The sequence below is a fragment of the Lampris incognitus genome, chromosome 8, assembly GCF_029633865.1.
Source record: "Lampris incognitus isolate fLamInc1 chromosome 8, fLamInc1.hap2, whole genome shotgun sequence".
In the NCBI taxonomy this organism is placed as follows: Eukaryota; Metazoa; Chordata; class Actinopteri; order Lampriformes; family Lampridae; genus Lampris; species Lampris incognitus.
This window is the reverse complement of record NC_079218.1, coordinates 20,090,054-20,109,892: the sequence shown is the minus strand read 5'-3', so window position 1 is coordinate 20,109,892 and position 19,839 is coordinate 20,090,054. Positions and strand designations below refer to the sequence as shown.

At 43.0% G+C, this 19,839-nt stretch overlaps 1 protein-coding gene across 1 annotated transcript in view; it reads right to left on the bottom strand.

The window, feature by feature from the left end:
- Window positions 1–1,779: 1,779 nt before the first annotated feature.
- The window catches only part of LOC130116523 (pecanex-like protein 3), a 42,188-nt gene continuing 24,128 nt past the window's right edge, over window positions 1,780–19,839 (bottom strand). The window contains exons 29-35 of the mRNA XM_056284442.1: window positions 19,357–19,460; window positions 19,090–19,237; window positions 17,399–17,629; window positions 16,603–16,877; window positions 10,138–10,307; window positions 6,253–6,659; window positions 1,780–5,236 (exon numbers count right to left, since the gene is read on the bottom strand). Of these exons, the coding sequence (XP_056140417.1) occupies window positions 5,087–5,236; window positions 6,253–6,659; window positions 10,138–10,307; window positions 16,603–16,877; window positions 17,399–17,629; window positions 19,090–19,237; window positions 19,357–19,460 (1,485 nt within the window). The 3' untranslated portion in view covers window positions 1,780–5,086. The remainder of the gene's footprint in view (window positions 5,237–6,252; window positions 6,660–10,137; window positions 10,308–16,602; window positions 16,878–17,398; window positions 17,630–19,089; window positions 19,238–19,356; window positions 19,461–19,839) is intronic.

Genomic DNA, 19,839 nt, shown 5'->3' with positions numbered 1-19,839 from the left:
GGTAGTTTATCCTGTGGGGAATATATTGTAACGTGCATGGATAAGTATACACCTTGGCCGCTGGCTGACGGGTCGGACCCTTTAGTCGACTGGTTAACGTTGTCGCTTGCGGTGTGGGAGACACGGCTTCGCGTCCCGGCTGTGGCGACGGTTCCCGGGCTGCCCTCCGAATTCGCTACATTGGTGTCAGAAGTGGGATGGTGAGACCGTGAGATCATTGGAAGCGCTTGCGCCCAGAGGCGTGAGGGAGTTGATATGCTTAAGCGTCCGCTTCCCAAAGGAGGGGGGTAGGGTAACGTTCATGGATAAGTAGACACGTGGCTGAAGGGTCAGCCGCTTTTCGACTGGTTAAAGTTGTCGCTTGCGGTGTGGGAGACACGGGTTCGCGTCCCGGCTGTGGCGACGGTTCCCGGGCTGCCCCCCTCGAATTCGCTGCAATATTGTAAAGAATTTGGAGGGGGGGGGCAACCCCGCTCTTCGGAGCGCTAGTTTAACGAGCTTCCGGGAGAGAGTGACTACTGTAAGCTACAAGAAGACTCACTGGCAGGTCACCCCACTTTAGTTGAGCAGTTAGCATTGTCGCCATATGGTGCGGTACGCTTCAGATCGAATCCGGCACCGGGCGAGAAAATGCTCGGTTACAATTACTTATCAGCAATGGCGGACTGGCCATCCGCTTGACAATTGGGGTCGATGCAACGCAAAATATAAATAAACCCAGCCCCCACTTAAATAAAAATAACCAAGTGTTTGTTGTGTGTCTGACTGGCCCAGGCGAGTGGGCTGCCGGCCCACTGCAGTTGGATAGTAAATCCGTCAGCCTCTCTCTCCCAGCCAATTACTTTTGGCCGGTCCATTTTAACGTTTCCTGGGCCCCGCCCCTTTCCCGTCTCTGTTAAGTGGCGACGTTTGGATAAATAGTGGAGTGGCGCAAGATGGACAAACAAAAAGGGGAAGAAAAAAAATGTGAAGGTGGTTAAAATTATTTCTTTTCTTGTCAGACGGTTCCAGATGCTTGCTGCCAGTGCCATCGTGCCAAAATGTGCTCCTTCTAGCCAGCCTCCTTCTAAGAGCAACACGTTCCCCTTGTTCTATTTTACAAAAGTTAGTGATAAATATTGTTCAGTAATCTTTCTTACATAAAGTGTGGCATGGTTTGTGCGGTGGTGGTGTATCACTGGAGGTGTTGGTGGGCCGGTCTGAGTCAAAAAATCCGGGGCCATTTTTCATTCCCAGTCTACCCCTGGGAGCAACTGATGAAAAATTGATGAATTAATCAAAGAAATTTCACTTCCCTGCACCATAAGCATTAGCCAAAACTAAACTAATAAGAGTAGGATGTGTAAGAAATCCATTTTATCAGACACCGGAAATTGTCCTTTGTGATTATGGTGCCTCTGCAAATTGAGCAATCTTTGGGGAACTATTGAATAAGATGCAGTTTTTCCACCCTTTTAATTTAGGTTTATACATCAACTTGAAACATCACCATTCTTATATCAGCTTTTGTTGCACTCGGCAAAAATTTTTTTTTGCACTTTTTGTTTCGTCAAACCTTGTCTTTACTCTTGCTGTGCATGCTTGTACACAAGGGTGTGTATATATACGCGACATTTAGGTCATATTGTACTTCATTGTTTTGAGGTTGGAGTTTTCTTTTTTGTCATTCATATCCAATTAAATATTATGTTCTGCAGTTTACGTCAACACAAATCAAGTCCAAATCTACATGCCCCGGCCCCCCAAAATAATAAGGAACGACACAAAGGAAAAGTAAAATGAAAGCAATCACAGCATTTAATTTGCAAACAAAGACACAAAAAGCTTTAATTTAAATAGGAGGAAAAAAAATTACATAAAAAAACTGTACAGAACTTCGAATATCGACTTAAAGTTCTTAAATAAAAGACCCTTCCCATGTAACTAAAATGATAAACAATAAAGTGGGATGGTGTATGATACACTTGTGCAAAAGTATTGATTCTTCCCAAACTGCAAGATTCAATATAAGGAGTGGCTCTCCAGCTACCTCCTCAGAGGGGTAAACACAAGAGACGCTCCCCCCAAGCCTCAACATAGTGTCTTAAATGTAGAATAACCCAAAATCGACTCATAATAAAATAGATTTCTATTTTAAATATATATTTATATATGAAACATGCTGTACATAAATTGCAGAGATTATGTAATCCCTTTTTTTATTGACACCCAGGTCCGTCCAGTAACTTGTGCTTTCCTTTCTCCCAGTAAAAAAAAAAAAAAAGAAGAAAGAAAAACTCCCTGTTGCTTTGGATATAACGTGAATGAAGAGGTGGGATGGGGGCAAAAAAAAAAGAAAAGCAACATATAAACAAACAAGGACAGCCCTGATCAGAAAGTCTGTTTTCCTGAGCCAAGGGAGTTAACGAGGTGTTTACCGATGCACCGTTTGCCCAAAGGGGTCTTCTTAAAACAAATAGGCTCCAGTTTCCATTACGCTACCTCAACAGTTACGACAATCATGAACGGCAGTTGCGATTCTCTGACAAGGAAACAGGCCGATTCATAACATGTCCCCTGGTCACAGGTAAAAAAATGTGTCGATGGGAGACAGAACAGCACTCCAAAAGCTTGAGTAAGTTGAAAAATATAACTGAGAGGTTTCGACAGCATGCAGTGTGGAGAATTTTAAACTCAGAGGGTACAAACACTGGAAAGGGGGCATCTTCTGGCACTTACACGTGACTTAACGCACGCCTTGAGTTAAAAGTTTTGACTACTTTGCCACTAATGATTTTATCCCCTTTTCGGTTTTCTCCCTTTGGACAAAAAAAACAAAAAACAAAAAAAAAACCTTTCCCCAGAAGATGGCAAGTCAATTTCTTTTCCCATTTGAGACCCTGAGAATGCTGGCTTTTCATTTCGGTTTTTCCCCTCGAGTGGAACACAGTTTACAATAGGAGTAAAATGTTATTTGGTGTGAAAACTAGCATACAAGGCAGTCCTCTGGTGCAAGGAGTTATGCTATGGCACAATGTCATTCTGAAATCGTCCAACTAATAAAACACATTGATGGTCAGGGGACACAAACACGTAAACTGTGTTAGCCTATAGCCGTTTGACCCAGGTAAAAACAACGTAGGGCAAAAGTTTTTTGAAACTGCAAGCTTCTTTGTGTGGGATCTACTTTGATCCAATAGAACCCTAAAATCAGTGTTTTAATCCGCCTTTCACAGTGGTGGAACGAGAGTGCAAGAGTGGCCAGGAAATCAACTTAAAATGACTTTTTCGGACTACTTCCAGTTAAACACTGAAGAGGACAGCCATTGGTGAGATGACAAAGGTAAATGATACCAAACAAGTGTAGGGGAGAAGGGCTACAGTTGGCAGAAGGCAGAATCTAATCTCCAATTCTATATCTCAGCACGCCATATAGACAAACCCCTTTACAGATATCTTTAAGACAATATTAATCAAATAAATATTCCACCTTTGCATTCAGTATTTATTCAACTTTTATTTCCAACTATAACGCTGGAGTTAACCGTTGCACAAACAGCAGTTGTAGTGGGTACATTAGTAGTAGCAGGAGATGCAGTAGCAGTAGTATAGTACTGGGGTGAGCCATACTGTAGGCAAGGAAAACAGAGGGGGATTTCATGTGGCTCTCAAACACAGAGTAGCTCGGCTCCCCGCTATGGGGAGGAGTCCAGAGCCGACTGGATCTAGTCAGAGAAAGAGATATTGGTTGGTCCCCCTCAGTAAAACAAACTCAATGAATTTTTTGAAGCTGAGGAATTTTTGACTCCTCAAGTTGGGGGGGGGCAAAAGACATTTCACTTCCACTCATCAAAAATCAAAAAAGACTGGAGTTTACAATACTCCCAGCTTCTGTCTTGTGATCAACACAATAAAGCATCATCCCTTCCCTTGAGTCTGTACTGGTCCGAGGGTGCCAGCTCTGTGTGAGGTCATCCCACATCTCCATGTCCCCGTCAGGCCTGACTAGACTGTAAACTCAGTGGTAAAAGCACCACGTGTTGGCCGGGGGCAGGCGGGCGGGAGCCTTTTTCCCTGAAAACCTGCTCCATGATAGAAGTGTAAGAGGGTGTTGATGTTTGTCAGGTGCCTCTGTAAGGAACGGGCCAGAGGACAAATAGACTCAGCTTTTCTCGGGATGTATTTTTTTCTTCCCTGTTGTTGTTGAATATGTGTGACGTGCAAAGGTGACGGTGGGGAGGTTATTACACATAGAATTGGTCATATAGTAGGATGTTACAGCACACAAACTGTCAACACAGTTTGACATACAACTGTGGCTCCTCCAGGGATAATAAAATGGCAGGAGTTGGAAAAAACCAAGGCCAATCGTGATAGTCACACATCCTTCACCAGCACGTATAGCAACAAAAGATCTTCGAGATTTTTTATTCTTATCTTTCCTTTAAACGACTTATTATGCAAACACCTGCTGAGGATGTCAAGTGAGAGAAAGTAAGGGTGGGGGGTGCTCCCATGCCAAGTATATAAAAAAAAAGACCTAAAAAAATTACTTAAGCAGAATATCCCTTACAATTGCACTGGTCTTCACGGTCTGTCACCACTTTGATAACCAAAAGGTTGCCTACAAAGACGAGGAGTGCCTTTTTTTTTTTAAATCCAAAGGAAATCTTAAGAATGAGCACATCTTAATCTAAGTCCTAGGAGACGTGGTGAGAGCTGACTTGGGAATAAACTGGTTGATGGAGCTATTGTGACATGGGTCGGCTAAATATGCCATTGGCTGCATGATTCATTTGGCTGAGAAGGGAGGTGGAGGGGCATGTGTTAACAGCCAAATGTATCCGGTATTGCAGGGGTCTTAAAAATGCATGGTGGAAGAGAGAGAAAGAAAAAAATCTGTACAGGTTGAGTTTTCTATGGGGATTTACACATTTCCAATATGTCAAGTTGGCTGTCTTTGAATGAGGATCATTGGAATGAGTCCAGAATGGCTGGAATGAGTCTGGTCTTATTGGGCATGGCCCAAGCATTGACCATGGATGTGCTTTCACTGCAAAGAATGTCACAAGGGAGGGTGGGGGCGGAGGGCGTCCTCCAGTGCAGATCAGCGTAGGTGCTCAAGTAAAGGCAGCTCTGTGGATTCCTCTCGGGGGATGGGATCGCCTGCAGTCAGCAGGGTGGCATCCATCGTCTGGGTGGCACCCAGTGGATCTTGTGTTAGATTCACTTCGGGAGGTGGTGCTGGAGGAGTAGGCTGTAAAACATTAACAAAAAAAACAAAAACAAAAACAAACAAAAAAAAACACTTGGCCTCTTTTTCCCAGCTTTCACTTACAGGAGCAATAGGCGGCCATTGATTTTGGACAGAACTTAGAAATATTTTCAAATCCTTAAACCGAATTCGACACCGCCCTCCCCAATCAGAAAGCATCAGGATGCCTCCAAAGCCACGCCCCGAAAACACATGCACGTGCCGGACACACCTGCTGATTGAAGCGAAAGCATTTCACCTGAGACAAGCATCATTCTGAGCGGAGTCAAATTAGCTGTATTGAATGGATGTCACACACTTAAGAGAAAACTAACTTTATTATTATAATGAGCATAAACAATGAACATGTCTATTGTTAGCACTCACAGCTGTCAAGCTAGTGTGTTATTACTGAAAATGTTGTCGAAAACTGACTGCTGCAATAACTTTACCGGTTTATGTCTAACGTTAGCTAATAGCTAACGTTATCTGTCTAGCTAACTCTAGCAAGTGGCGATTTTATCTTACTCTACCTGTGACACATTGACATAATGCTTTTGGACTACAACTCATAACATCTTATCAAGTAAGTTGTTTTGTAGAGTTTCGATGACAGTATTATCGGTGCGTCCGGCAGCTATGCGTTAGCAACCGGCCTTTGTGTACGTGAAACCATTATGCGCATAACAAATGCGCGTGTCACTGAGGGCTTGATAGACAGCTCGCTCATTCCAATCATTTGATTTGGTGGCTTGTTTGATTGGCTGATGTTGTTTTAGCTCCTGCCCCTTACAGAAACGATGGATTTTTTTTTCATTTCGGTGTCAAACGTCTTATTTTTTTGAGTACTACCAATTACTGTTGCGATATAGTAAGACATTTAAAATTTTGTCAAAAATCGGCGGCTGCCTATAGCTCCTTTCAGTCATTTTTCAGAATCAAGGCATGAGAACATAACAATGCATTTAGAGAAGACTAGCTCAACTGTATTCATACTGTATGCTGATTTGACAAATCACCTGTGTGCGTATGGTCTGTAATGTTCCTCCATCACCTTCCATCGCAGCTGGTCCATTAAAGCCCTTCCTGCCGGAAAGGCTCCACTTTCCAAAGTGGCTCTCATAGTGCAGCCCGCTGCCCTGGCCTAGGCCAGCCCGCTGGCCTCCTCTGTGCCCTGAGTTCTCCAGGAGACTCCCTGGGCAGAAGCGCTCTGGGCCAGGCAGCAGGGCCGGAGCCAGGGAGCTGCTAAAAGACAGCTGGGAACCAGAAAGTTGCTGTCCCAGGAGCCCCTGAATAGAGGACGTGCGTTGTAGGGAATTGAGAAGCCCTGCCTCCATCCTACCCTCAGACTGGCTGAGCAGGGCTAATGGTAGAGGCTGGGGATGAAGAGGCCAGCTGGGAGTTGGACCCACAGGGTTGTCTGTACCTGAAGTAAAAAAAAAAATTATTCAATCAAATCTATGCCACAAGGCTGGCTGGTACATGACAAGTCTGCACAGACTGCACAAACTCCAAAACGCGTAAAAATCACGGGGTCTCTGGTATGTTTCCATCCTGCTTGCTGATGTCCAACTGCAGCTTGTTTGACAGTGAGCAAGTACTGATGAGTGTCCCCACTTAAATCCAAGTCAAGGAAGTTGTACCAGCAATCTACAATTATTTTGCAGACTGATCTATTTTATGTGGTCAGTGAACATCAGGAGAGGAGAATCTCCTTAATGTGAAAACTTTTAAGAGGTAATATCATGCTTTTTAGGTTTTGTACCTTTCCTTTAGTGTGTTATATATCTGGGTGCATGTAAAATGTCTGCAGAGCTACAAAGCCCAAAGTCCACGCTAAAGGGAGTTATTCTCTCCGACAGAAAACGCTGCTTAAAACACCACTTTTGAAGTCCAGCATTTTCTTCTGTTACTTATCTACATCACTATGTAACACATTTTGTAACACACTGGATACAGTCTCTTATTTCGGTTCAGCAACAGCCATATGCCAACATGTTTGTTCATGCCAGATGTTCAGCTAAGCTAGTGCTAAAAGGCAGGGCTTTTCCATCTAAAGGGATGTGTTGAGTCAGAAACACAAGCTGTAAGTAACATTATATCACTAAAATGTTTGTCTTGTATTGATAATAGGCCCAAATAGCTTGTGAATAGTTTCAGTGCAGACAATGGGCATATACAATGAAGCTGACGTTATTTAGGGAGCTAACAGCGATTTGCTCCAAACAATGCAGCCATGCAACAAGCAGTCAGATTACATGCCTTTATTTCAACCATATCTGCTCAAAATTGTGGTGTTAAGTCTCACAACTGCCGAGGATAAATGTCACCATCCCCCAACACGACTCTTTTTCAAGTAACAAGCAATCAACTGTAATTTTATATTATCAAAAGCAGTTATGCTCAAGCGAAGACATTCCAAGCCAAAAGCCTGTCAAACTACAGTCTTCTTGGTAAATTTATGTACACATTCTCGCAAAACAGTCTACTTAAGTAGTATTATAGGCATTTAATGTACTCTAGCATACAAATAACAGATGATGCAGGGAGAGACTATACAGTCATTTGGTGACTGCAGAATGACATTTTACTAGCTATGTAACCTTTGTTATTTCCTGACAGCAGATGTTTTCCACTTCAGTCGGCATTTTAGCGCATTTCCCACATGTACACCGATTACCAGGAACATATATAGAAACATTTTTATATACAGCTTGTGGCTGAAAGGCTAAATCCACTGTTGTGTCACACAATAAGCAGGTAATGAGTGTAATATTTACCAGAGACGTCCTGCTGTAATCTTTGTTTGCTGCGGATGTTTGTGCTGTCCACTAGGGCAGCGTTTCCCAACCCAGTCCTCAAGGAACCCCTATCCTGCAGATTTTCATTGTAACCCTGCATAGGTAGCCCCGTTTGTGCTTACTCAACCAATCATCTCACAGAACGTAATTATGCAAGGTGTGCAACATCTGACATAATTCATTGCTGATTGGTTGAATAACTACAAACAGGTACCTATTTAGGGTTGCAAAGAAAATCTGCAGGATAGGGGTTCCTTGAGGACTGGGTTGGGAAACACTGCACAAGGGCAGTCGATGAATATTCCTAATTCGAATATATAACTGAATTGTAAACAAAACAAAACAAAACAGATATTAGAGTGTGAAAATTAATATTCGTTTGTGAAAAAAAGGTAGCACTATCGTGGCTGTCTGCCTCATGAATTCTTGTGAGCTCCTTGGCCGCTGCACTGAATACGCTGCATGATGGACAGGAGTCACACAACGTCACTTAGATTAATTGAAAATGAAATTTAGGTCAAACTGAAACGAGCGACTAATTCAACAACAACCAAGTAGTAAAGATGGCAGAGAGTTCCTGACCTAACTCGGCTGCAGAGAGAGTGATGTTCACTCCAAACAATCTAAAAAGCTCCATTTGGAAATGCTTCAGATTTTGGTCAGAAAACGGAAAGATTGTGGAACCACGAGATACGTAAGTCGTACGCAAGCTAGGTAAGCTACAGTTAGCTTACCGTTCCACCACTAGTAACATGAGGGCACATCTCGAAAACAACACATCAATTATGAATCATTCATCTCACTCCGAGACAGCGCGTTCTTGTTTCTCACTCTAGCACCAACCACGGCGCAGAGAAAGGTCTATCGTCTTTAAATGAGGTTTTACGGTATAGGACATTATTTTCTTTATTTTGTAATGTGTAGGTACGTAATCTTTTTAAAAACACGTTAACACTGAAATAAATATACCTATACAAGTAGTTATGTCTCTCGTTGTATTGGTTTGCCCTCTTATAGACATAATGCACAAAAATATACTTGAATGGATTCGAACCTATGTATTTTTTTAGAAGGAATAATCGAACGTCATTTTTGTCCAATTTTGTCAGCCCTACTGCCCACTATCATATTTCGTATTTGGGCTAAAACATGTACGGATGGATTTGAGAAGTTGTCATTTCCAATCATGAACGAGAAGCTACGTATGTTACTTCACATTCACTTCAATTATGTTACCAGAAGTTGGCCAATAAGAAGAAACAATGGGCTTTTAGGGTGGGGGCCTTAATACAGAGACAGCTAAAACAAGCTAAAACGGCTTGTTTCAGACAGAGAATGAAGTGAGGGGCTGCACAAAGGGCCAGTATAAGATAAGGATAATAAGGACGTCTTTGAACTGTGAAACATGCAAAACTACTCTAGTGGAGCTCCAGAATAAAAATATAGAAGTGGAATGATATGGTCGCTTTAAAAAAGACAGTATTTTACTGGATTAAAGTTTAGCAGTGTCTACAAAATCTGACATCTGATCCAGAGGGAATCTATTTCTTCACTTAAAGTAGCCCTGGATGACGCTGTCTAAATCCACTCCAACAGGTCATCCACACAGGGTGTGCCATATAAATGAGCAGGATGGATAGATGAAAACATGCAGATGCTCTGGTTGTGAATAAATAAGTAATTAAATCAAAATAATTCAATTAAAAAATGTGGAGGAGCTACAATAGATGAACCTTTGCTAAAACCGGAAACTCAGTTTCAAGAACTGAGCTTCAACTATAAAAGCAAACAAATTTGTAGTTGCCATTTTTTCTCTAAATTAATTTTTTGTGAATAAATTAAAACATAGTTCCAAGGCTTCACGTGAGATGTTGTGGAAAGACAAGAAGATCAAAAGGGAATTTTTGCAGATTTAGAGTGACACGAGTACTATTTTCTGACTTACAGCCATTTGCTGTCATGATTGACACTCTTCCCAAAGTCACCGATTGACTCTATGTGGTAGGATGTATGAGGCCATAGGTGGTTAGACAAAAAATAAGTTACTAAATAGTGCATACTTGTACAGGCAAACATACAGAGGCAGACTGATTTACATCTTACCCATGGAGGGCTGGACAGTGGTGATGTGGGGTTGGGGAAGGCTGGAGGCTGGTGTGCTCTGGGTGGTGTGAGCTGTTGGGTTGGCAGAGATGGAGGTGGAGCCACCCCCGCAGTCAGAATCTTCGATGTTTCCACCGCTGTTACAGCCAGCACCACAACCCTTCTGTAACCTGGAGTGTGTGTGTGTGTGGGGGAGAGAGAGAGAGAGAGAGAGAGAGAGAGAGAGAGAGAGAGAGAGAGAGAGAGAGAGAGAGAGAGAGAGAGAGAGAGAGAGAGAGAGAGAGAGAGAGAGAGAGAGAGAGAGAGAGAGAGAGAGAGAGAGAGAGAGAGAGAGAGAGAGAGAGAGAGAGAGAGAGAGAGAGAGAGAGAGAGAGAGAGAGAGAGAGAGAGAGAGAGAGAGAGAGAGAGAGAGAGAAAGAACCCTTTGATTCATCTGAATAATATCCATATTAAAGGGATGCTCCAATGCAAACTAAACTAATTTAATACGTGTCAAACAATATTAAGTCTCTCTTTGTGGCTTCTCAAAGCAATCGCTGAAAACAATTGTAGCAACAATTTGATTTTGTTAAAACAAACTGATTTTGGTCAAGGTGTATGTCATTTTGACTTTATCGTCTACCTTTTTTCTGACTTTAACAACTAACAATGAGCAGAATGGGTGATTTTTCAGCTACCTCCCTCTAAATGAAAAGGGGATGTAGACTTGAGAAACTGCATCCCTGAGCAGAGAGAAACTGTTAGCCTGCTTCTATAAGCAGACTTTGCTAATTTGAAAGTAATGGCTTCAAAACAACCTTAAGAATTATACATTGGATGAAGACACATTTCATCAGATTTTAATGAAGTCTGATATTGAAGTCTATCGTTGTGAGCCCGAATACACCACAGAGGAGATGAGCAAAGACATGAGTCATCAGCTCTGAATCCTACTGGAGAAGAACAAGAAACCACTATGGGGCCGCTTCAGCATAATGATGGCTGTTTGTGTCTGAGTGGAAACTAACGGCGAACCGTCGGGGCCCTCTAGGCCTTCGGTGAAGGCCTAAGACTCCACAGAAAAAGGAAAACACTTTCATAAATATAATACAATCTTCTAATCAAGCTGTTAATATCACATTACATTTCGATTACACATATGAATTCGGGAGGCTCTGCTTGCAGTCTCTCGGCCAAAAAAAAACCATCCAATCACCTTTTTCCCTCTGTTGTAACCATGTGAGAAGACTCCTCCTACCAGCGCCTTTGGCATCTCAAGCGAAGGACTCGGCTATCTAAATAAGTTAGGTGTTAATACTGGACTGATAGATTACTCAACCAATCAGATTTTGATGTGTAGCGGATGGGCATATTCTTTTATACTTGCCCAGTGTCATAGGGCTTTTGCTGCATACAGCCTATGCGAGCGATTGTTCAGCCAATCAGCAGCAGCACCTAGGTCTGTGGTTGAAACCGTTGTGGTTGCGTTCTGCAGCGCACCGTGGTAGTTGGTAGCTAATGTTAGCTAGCATTTGTGTTTTTGATTTAGTTAGCTAAGCTAGCTAGCATGAATGAGAATAATGTCTCAATGAATGAGAATAATGTCTCAAAGAGAACTCGTGAAGTATGTGGTGGCAGATTTATTAGTCACACCATTTTCAAGACGATTGTTTGGGGAAAAGCAAAGGATTGTGGATTGTGGAGATGGGCAGACCAACCCCACAGTGAGCATCTCTGACCCAAACGGGGAAGACGTATGTGCGGCATTTCACTTGTTTAGCTGTTACAGTCCCGGTTTCCACAGCATCTGTTGAAAGGACATTTTCAGCACTTAAAATAATAAAAACGTATTCCAGGAATACAACGGGACAGACACGACTCACAGCATTGGCCTCCATTGCCATTGAAAAGGACATTCTGATGGATTTAAAAGCCAAAGGAGTGCTCTATGACCGTGTGATCGACTGTTTCATTCAGAAAGAAAGGAGAATGGATTTTGTCTTCAAATAGACAACACTGGTGAGTCAAATGTATTTTTTGTACAGTTAGTTAATTAGTGTGAATTGCTTTGCAGTTCTTTTATTTATTTTTCTTCCACCCATTTTTTGACACTTTGTAGCTCCTTCATACTTTTAGCTACTGAAACCATTCAGCTATCAAAATGTTCAACTCATTAAGGACATTATTGCTCCCCTTTCAGATTTTTCATACCTTTTGAACTTTTTGAAATATTCAACTTTTTTCAGCCATTTTTTGAATGGGAGACAATGGGGGACATTTGCAAACTTTCCACCTCTTTTACTCCTTCATACTTTTAGCCACTGAAACCATTCAGGTATCAAAATGATCATCTCTTTAAGCTCATTAAGGCTCACATTTCGGTTTTTTGACATCTTTTATACCTTTAAACATATTAAGCTTTTTCTACTTTTTCAAAACAATGGAAGTCTATGGGGAAAGGTTGAAACCCTCATCACCTTTGAACTGTATCTCCTCCTTCATTTTTTGAGCTAGAAACCCCATTTAAAGCTTAAACAGTTCAGGACATTCAGCTCTTTCAGAATCTCATTCAGATTTTAAAAATATTTTATAGTTTTTGAAGAATTCAGCTCTAAAGTTTAGCAATTCTGCCATACACTTTTCCCGTTAGAATGTTCAGTCCTATTGTGACGTCACATATCAATTTGAAACTCAACTGCCAGCCTAATTACTGTCAACTCTCAACACCTGGTAGATTTATACCTTTAAAACTTTTAAAATATTCAGCCATTTCACATTTCAGTTTCCAGGTATTTCAGGTAGGCTAGTGACTTTCTGACTTTTCCTATTTATCCATTTTCAGCAATGCTTTCGCGATTTCTTTCAGCAGCTCAGCATTCACACGCTTTTTCTGTGGAAAAGCATTTTTCTAGTTTACTTAATGTTTGATTGTTTTTATGCCCAGCGGCCCGGCTGGGACGTGTTTGTTGAGTTTCAGCAGGATTACTTCCAGTAAGGCTGTACGTTACACCATGTCGCCACACGATGTCGCTGCTGTGAAAGTGAAAAGTGTCAAATAACTTGATGATGGTGATGATTACCACTTTTGCGACTAAAACATTTTAGCATGGCGATATGACGGCTGTCTTTGGGTAATTATGAGGAGGTGACGTCTCACCGAAGGCCTAGGTCTGAAATGCACGGTCCGCTACTGGTGTAAACTGTGCTGCAATTCCAACTGATATGGAAAGTGACAGCTGTAATGACTGGGACTGGGCATAGTGATTTCTTTTAGAGGAGGGACAAATGTGCATAATCAGACACCCTGGTTTTCAAGCCCACTTAGACAGGGATGTCATAAAGACATTTTCTTTTATCCTTAAAATCAATTGGCGCCAGAGAACTAGACCAGCAAGACCAGGAGGAGAATTGTACGTGTTGCTAACTAGTTTACTGCCATTTTTGTTAGCTTCATGTTAGCAATTACATTTTACAAAATAGGCAACCAAAACTTACAGAATTCCCTGTTGGTAGTGTGTTGAAGGCAATTGGACTTTTATACAGCTAGCAGGTGATGTTACCGTTTAAGATAAAACGACTTCAAGACTAACTTAGATAGCTAAATATAAGCTATTGTAGTGACCTACTTGCAGGTTAGATATTCACCATGTGAGCCAGAGACGGTCCCTTTAAGACAGTGGGCGGGGTTTAGCAAGGGGTATTGTGGGTAGACACGAGGCTGAGGTTTGAAGACAATGAACTGTTCAGTTAGACTTTGTTGGGGGAAATAAACGACCCCACGGCTGTGTGGTCAAAAGGAGAAGTGGTCTCGTCTTCTTTCTTTCATCCTCCACACTGGTGACCCCGACGTGAGCCATGGAAAACGAAGCTACCAGTGCATTGGCTAATGCCGTCTTGCTCAAACTGCCCGACTTCTGGGAAATGGCTGCAGCAGCATGGTTTGCTCACATCGAAGCCCAGTTCGTGATTAGGAACATCACCATGGATGAGACTAAGTACTACTACGTCGTGGCGGCACTTGGAACATCTACGGCGTCACGGATATTGGGCCTGCTGCAAGCCCCGCCGCCCGTGGATAAGTACGGCACGATTAAGAGACACTTGCTGCAGGCTTTTGAGCTAGCAGAGGTGCAGCGGCCAGACTGGTTGTTTTTGCTGTGAGGCTTGGGAGACGGCAAGCCATCGGAGCTAATGGACAAGATGCTGAGTATGCTGGGTTTGTGTAACCCCGCCTTCCTTTTCAGCCAGCTGTTCCTCCGTCAGCTCCCCTCGCACGTCCATGCTGTCTTGGCTAGCTCCAAGTTGTCCACCTCCAGCAACTTTCGGGAGTTGGCCGCGGGGGCTGACAGGATTTTTCTCGCCAGCCGACAGCAGTGTGCAGCCGCTCTGCTGCCTGCCCACGCTCTTCCACCACCGCCGGTTGAGGCTGCAGGCATCGCCGTGGCAGCAGTTTCTCATCAGCAGCAGGACTGTGCCTACCATGCTAGGTTTGGAACCAAAGCCAAGCAATGTCCTGCACCATGCACTTTCAGCAGGGCGGAAAAAGCCAGGGCCGGCACTCAGTAGTAGCCCTAAGCGTTGGCCAGGAAGGCAGGCTGCTGTTTATTCAGGATACCATCTCCGGCCGACGGTTGCTAGTTGATTCGGGAATGCAGCAGAGCTTCCTGCCTGCGACACCAGTGGACACAATGGCCGGTGGATTCGCCTTCGCCCCCCCCCCCCTCCATGGATGCTGCTAACGGCACCCCTGTACGTACCTATGGCATGAGGTATGTGGAGGTGGTTTTTGGAGGTCGGCAGTTCGGCTGGAACTTCGTAATGGTGAAGGTGTCCATTCCCCTCCTGGGTGCGGATTTCCTGCGCGTTTATGGACTGTTGGTAGACATTAAAAACTGCCACTTGATTGACGCCATCTCTTTCTGCTCCCACCTATGTACGCTGGGGGAGGCAGTTCCCATCGGCTTGTCCAATATTATTGCCACCGGGGATGAATTTCAGCGTCTGCTCACTGAGTTTCCAGACCTCACAACTCCCATCTTCTTGTCAGCAGTCACCAAGCATGGAGTGGAACACTACATCACCACCACTGGCCCCCAGTCTACGCCTGTGCACAGCGCCTCGACCCAGCCAAGCTCGCCATCGCCGAGGAGGACTTCGCCAACATGGAGCGCCTCGGCATCGTGTGCTGCTCTGACAGTCCGTGGGCCTCCCCCTGCATATGGTCACGAAGGCTAACGCTGGCTGGCACCCATGTGGTGATTACACATCTCATGAAGAAGAGGGGTCCATTTTTGGCATTGAACATTGGAACATATAAATTTATGTTTATAAACATATTTTTTTAAATTTATGGTATTAGTACCTTTGACCGCAGCCTTTTTGCAGGAAATCCGCCAAATCGTCTTTTTTATTTGGCTTAAAACCAAAATGTGCCCACAGCGGTACTGTGGTGTTTGGCTTTGCAACTAAATCCACGATGTTAATGTTGATAGATACTCAGCGAAATGCGGTCATCAAATAGGCAAGCGCTTCGAGAAACAGTTGGTGATGCTGATTCGCCACACATGCCATTAAACCATAGCAGAAGAAGGGGGCGCAATGAGATAACGTCACTAAAACAGCATCAGTCAGATCTCAAACGGTGGAAAACGACATGAAAATAGTGATGGAAATATGACATTTCTGTTAGCTTCATCCAGTTTTATCTAACAATTATGCAAAATGATTGCGGTCAGCTCAAATAATCGCGATCAGGCGATTATGCAATAATTGTGACAGGCCATGTTGAGCTCTGCCTATATGTAGTTTTTTGTTAAGCAGGAAGCTAGTGTGCCAGTCCGTTTCAGGGGCATATCTCTGGACCAACTTAAGGTAATGAGGTGGTTATGTTCACATTTTAACGTCAGGTAGGCATTGTCTTTATTGCACACTCAATAATCCAGGTAAGAAAATAAAAGAAAGTTGAATCTGGATACGTTTATTGACAGATACATTTCATCACTCATCTAAGTGACCTCTTCAGGCCATCTATGTGAAGAGGGAACAACCATCCCTGAACCGAGGGAGGGGCCTAAGAGTACATCTGTCGCCATCTTACAATGCTGTGATTGCAAACATTCCCAAATCCTCTGTGACTAGTACACATTGCCATTGTAACGCTAGTTAATGGTCAGGCCCTTATTTGCATATGAAACTGATCGTTGGTTTCGGCTGTGATGCAACTAGATTGTTCATAAGAGTGGGGATACCTGCACTCAGTTTAGACTGAAGAGGTCACTTAGATGAGTGATGAAATGTATCTGTCAATAAACATTGTATCCAGATGAACTGATTCAACTTTCTTTGAGTTAGGTAGGCAGCTAACAACAAATATAGGGTATAAACAGTGTTTGAGCACCCCTTTAATAAGAATGTCTGGAAAATTGAAAAAAAAAACACCATAAAACAAAAACTGTCATGTGAAATTCTGATATTCAAAATGTCTACCTGTCCCAGCTACTGATGAGCCAGGTGTAGATGTTGTGGGGGCTGACGGGTCCTCCCCACACGGACCGGAGCTGGGTGTGACCGCCAGCATAGGAGGTGGTGAGGGGGGACACGTAGATAGGGTAGCCGATAGGCTGGTCACAAGATGAGTTGATCATGTTCCTCAAGGCCTGCTTGGCGTTCTGAATGCTGCCGCGCTCTGGGTTTCTATTCCGCAGAAAGACCAGCTCCTGCTGCTGACCCGCCCACAGCCCGCGAACACACTCCCTGTTCACCTGTATGAGGCAGAGCAAAGAGGGATCAGGAACTCTGAGGTATACCAGAAAAAACAGCCCAGGCAAGCTCTGCCAGGAGGGCAGTGCATCAAATTTCTTTTTTTGGCACATGCATGTCACCCGAATTCATATCCATATCTTTCAGATCTCAAGCGAGGCATTCACTGAAAATGACCTGAAGATAAACTTATGCAAGAATGTACTCCAAATAGGCCGTTAAAGGGAGAAGTCCTTCAAAAAATGTCTCTTTAAAATAAGAATACTGTAGAAGGATCTTTGTGATAGCAATTTGGTATTTAATAAAAAAAAATAAAATAAAAAAAAACCTGCTGAAAAAAGTGGGTTTTTCTCAGTTATAAATGAGAATACATCTGAATGTAACAGCATAATAAGATAAGGGAAAAACATCTGTGAGGTGTGATGGGTTTGTGGGGCTTTGTTATTATCCTAATTGGACTACACTTAAAGCTAGTTAATGCGAACGAATAAACATTATAAATCGATATAGCAGGATTTACAACCTTGATAACCCGGAAGCTGAGGAACCTCTTGTTGAGCATGATGATCTTATACTCATCGCTACCGTCGTCCATGATATGCCGCAAGGCCAGTAGTGAAGGCATATTTGCCAAGATGGCACTGCGCCATACAGGGTCACCCTCATGCGATATTAGCATCTTCTCCTCATTGGCCGTGATGGCGTCATAGAGGACCATGAGATCTTCATACTCATCTGGAGATGTAAAATGGTCCTAGAGAAGAGGTGGATTACAGGGGTTGAACTCGTGCCATTATTTGCAGTGATGATGATGGTCAGTAATAACAGGGATATATATAATCACAAGCCCCAGGGCTTATATTCTGAATCCTCTACACCACTGAGTGAAGCCTTTCAGTGGCTTGGTATAGGTTCTGTGGGTTTCATAGGCCAAGCACCCAAAATCATGCTAAATTTTGCATAGCGTCAGATTTTTCGTGTGCAAATGAGTTGAACAAAACATCATACTTTTGACTGTTTCACATGCATGTCACTTGTAGGTACATTCTCAATTATTGTCAATTATGTGGCCAGTGAATATTCTATTGCAATCTCTAACAACTCTACAGACTGCTGTAGTTCCCACAAGCTTTTTCCCTACATTTATTTTCTATGCTGATTATCATGGAATATTCTACTGCTAAACTCTAATTTCAATAGGGGTGTTACTGTTAGCAAATAGTTTCTAAATTTATTCTACCTGGAATTAAGTTTGAAGATAACGTATTCTGGGTCAAAATAAACACAAGTTGCTTTGTTTTTTTTGTTTTTTTTACAAATCCCATTCACAGTCTGCATTCTCTGTTAACTGAGCAATTACTTTCACCTAGCATTGTTGATAAAGGTTTCAACGTTTCAGCATAATACTAAGGACATATTTTTTCATATCATCACAGTCAGGATAGGAAAGTGTGTTAAGTCACAAGATTAAAGATAGAACGAGTAGGTTGCCGTTTGCAAACACAACATTCAAATTTGGCCCCTCCTCTACGACTCAACGACACCAGAAGTGCAAATGGCACGCCCCCTGACTGCAGTTGCCAGAACACATCCCAGTGTATAGGCCAACTCCGCATCGATCTTCACACCCATCCTCTCCTTCAGTGCTCGCCAGCAGGTGAAAGCCAACCTCAAATTCACTCTCGTTTTGGAACGAGCTTTGCCCACTTGCAACGCCTCATTACGGCTGTGTCCGGCATAGTACCTTCTTCTTAGATGTCTGCTTACGATCTTAATCTAGCAACTGGTCACTACGTTTTTATAGAGTCCTGCTGCCCAAAGTTAATGCCCACAAACATCCTGCATGGAGCAAAATAAGAAAATACAGGCAGAGGACAGGATTTCTGCAGATACAGACACCAAGACACACGTATAATGGGTCATGAGTGATGATTGAGAGGGATTATTTTGTATGAGGCTCTACATTGATTTTTAGGGAAATCCTACTCATTCTACCTTTAAGTGATGATTCACAGATTATAAAAGAAATACCGGCAGTCAAGATCAAAAGCTATTTCTTCTTTGAGCTGGGTAGCTCAATACTATTTTTTCTTGCTATGCAATGCCATTTAGAGAGGGTGAATCATGCTTCACCTGAGTATCAAACCCTTAAGACCTTGGTGTGTTAGGATAATGGAAGGTTTTGAGTTCCCAGAGCTGTGAAATAAATCTTACTTGGTGTAATTTGAGGGACATCCGGACGCCTGGAGCCACAACTCGATTCAAAAGGTCCATGTCTGCAAACACCCATTCATCCCTGGGAGAGGTGATGCGGAAATCTCCCTTGAAGAGGGCATGAAGCCCATAGAGGAAAGGCTCCAAGCTGAAAAATCAACAGACCCACAATGTCAGCTCCTGTAACACTATTAACTCATGGATGGAAATTGAAGAGTGTTGTAGTACAGGGTGAAGAGAGAAGGCACTATGGCCTGGTGGTCTTACCTTGCAGACATACTGTGGGAGGCTGTGCCCAGGGCTCGTCTTCCAAGGATACACAGACCGAAACAGAGGTTGACCAAAGGAGACTCCCTTTCACTATTCACCAGCTACAAAAAACAGACGAGTTAGTGTTCTGTAAACACTGGATATGGTACTTCTTTCTGTCTAATGCTATACAACCAAGCAGAGAAACAAGTCATATAAGCATAAAACGTATCCTGTTCCCCAGCAGCAAACCAAGAAAGAAGAGCCAAAGAATTATGCAACAAGGAATTTTAAAAGTCTGAGAACATGTAGATTACACTGTGGCTCTGAGCTATCAAATCTATCTCCATAGGAAGCTGTGTGGTATAAGCAATGGTGTGATGTTATAATTAAAACTGGGATTAGAGGAAAAATAAGCACAGTTGCATCAGCAGATGGAAAGAAACACACATCTTCAGTCATCCACATGTTGTGCTACACATAATTTCCATTCCTTGCTCC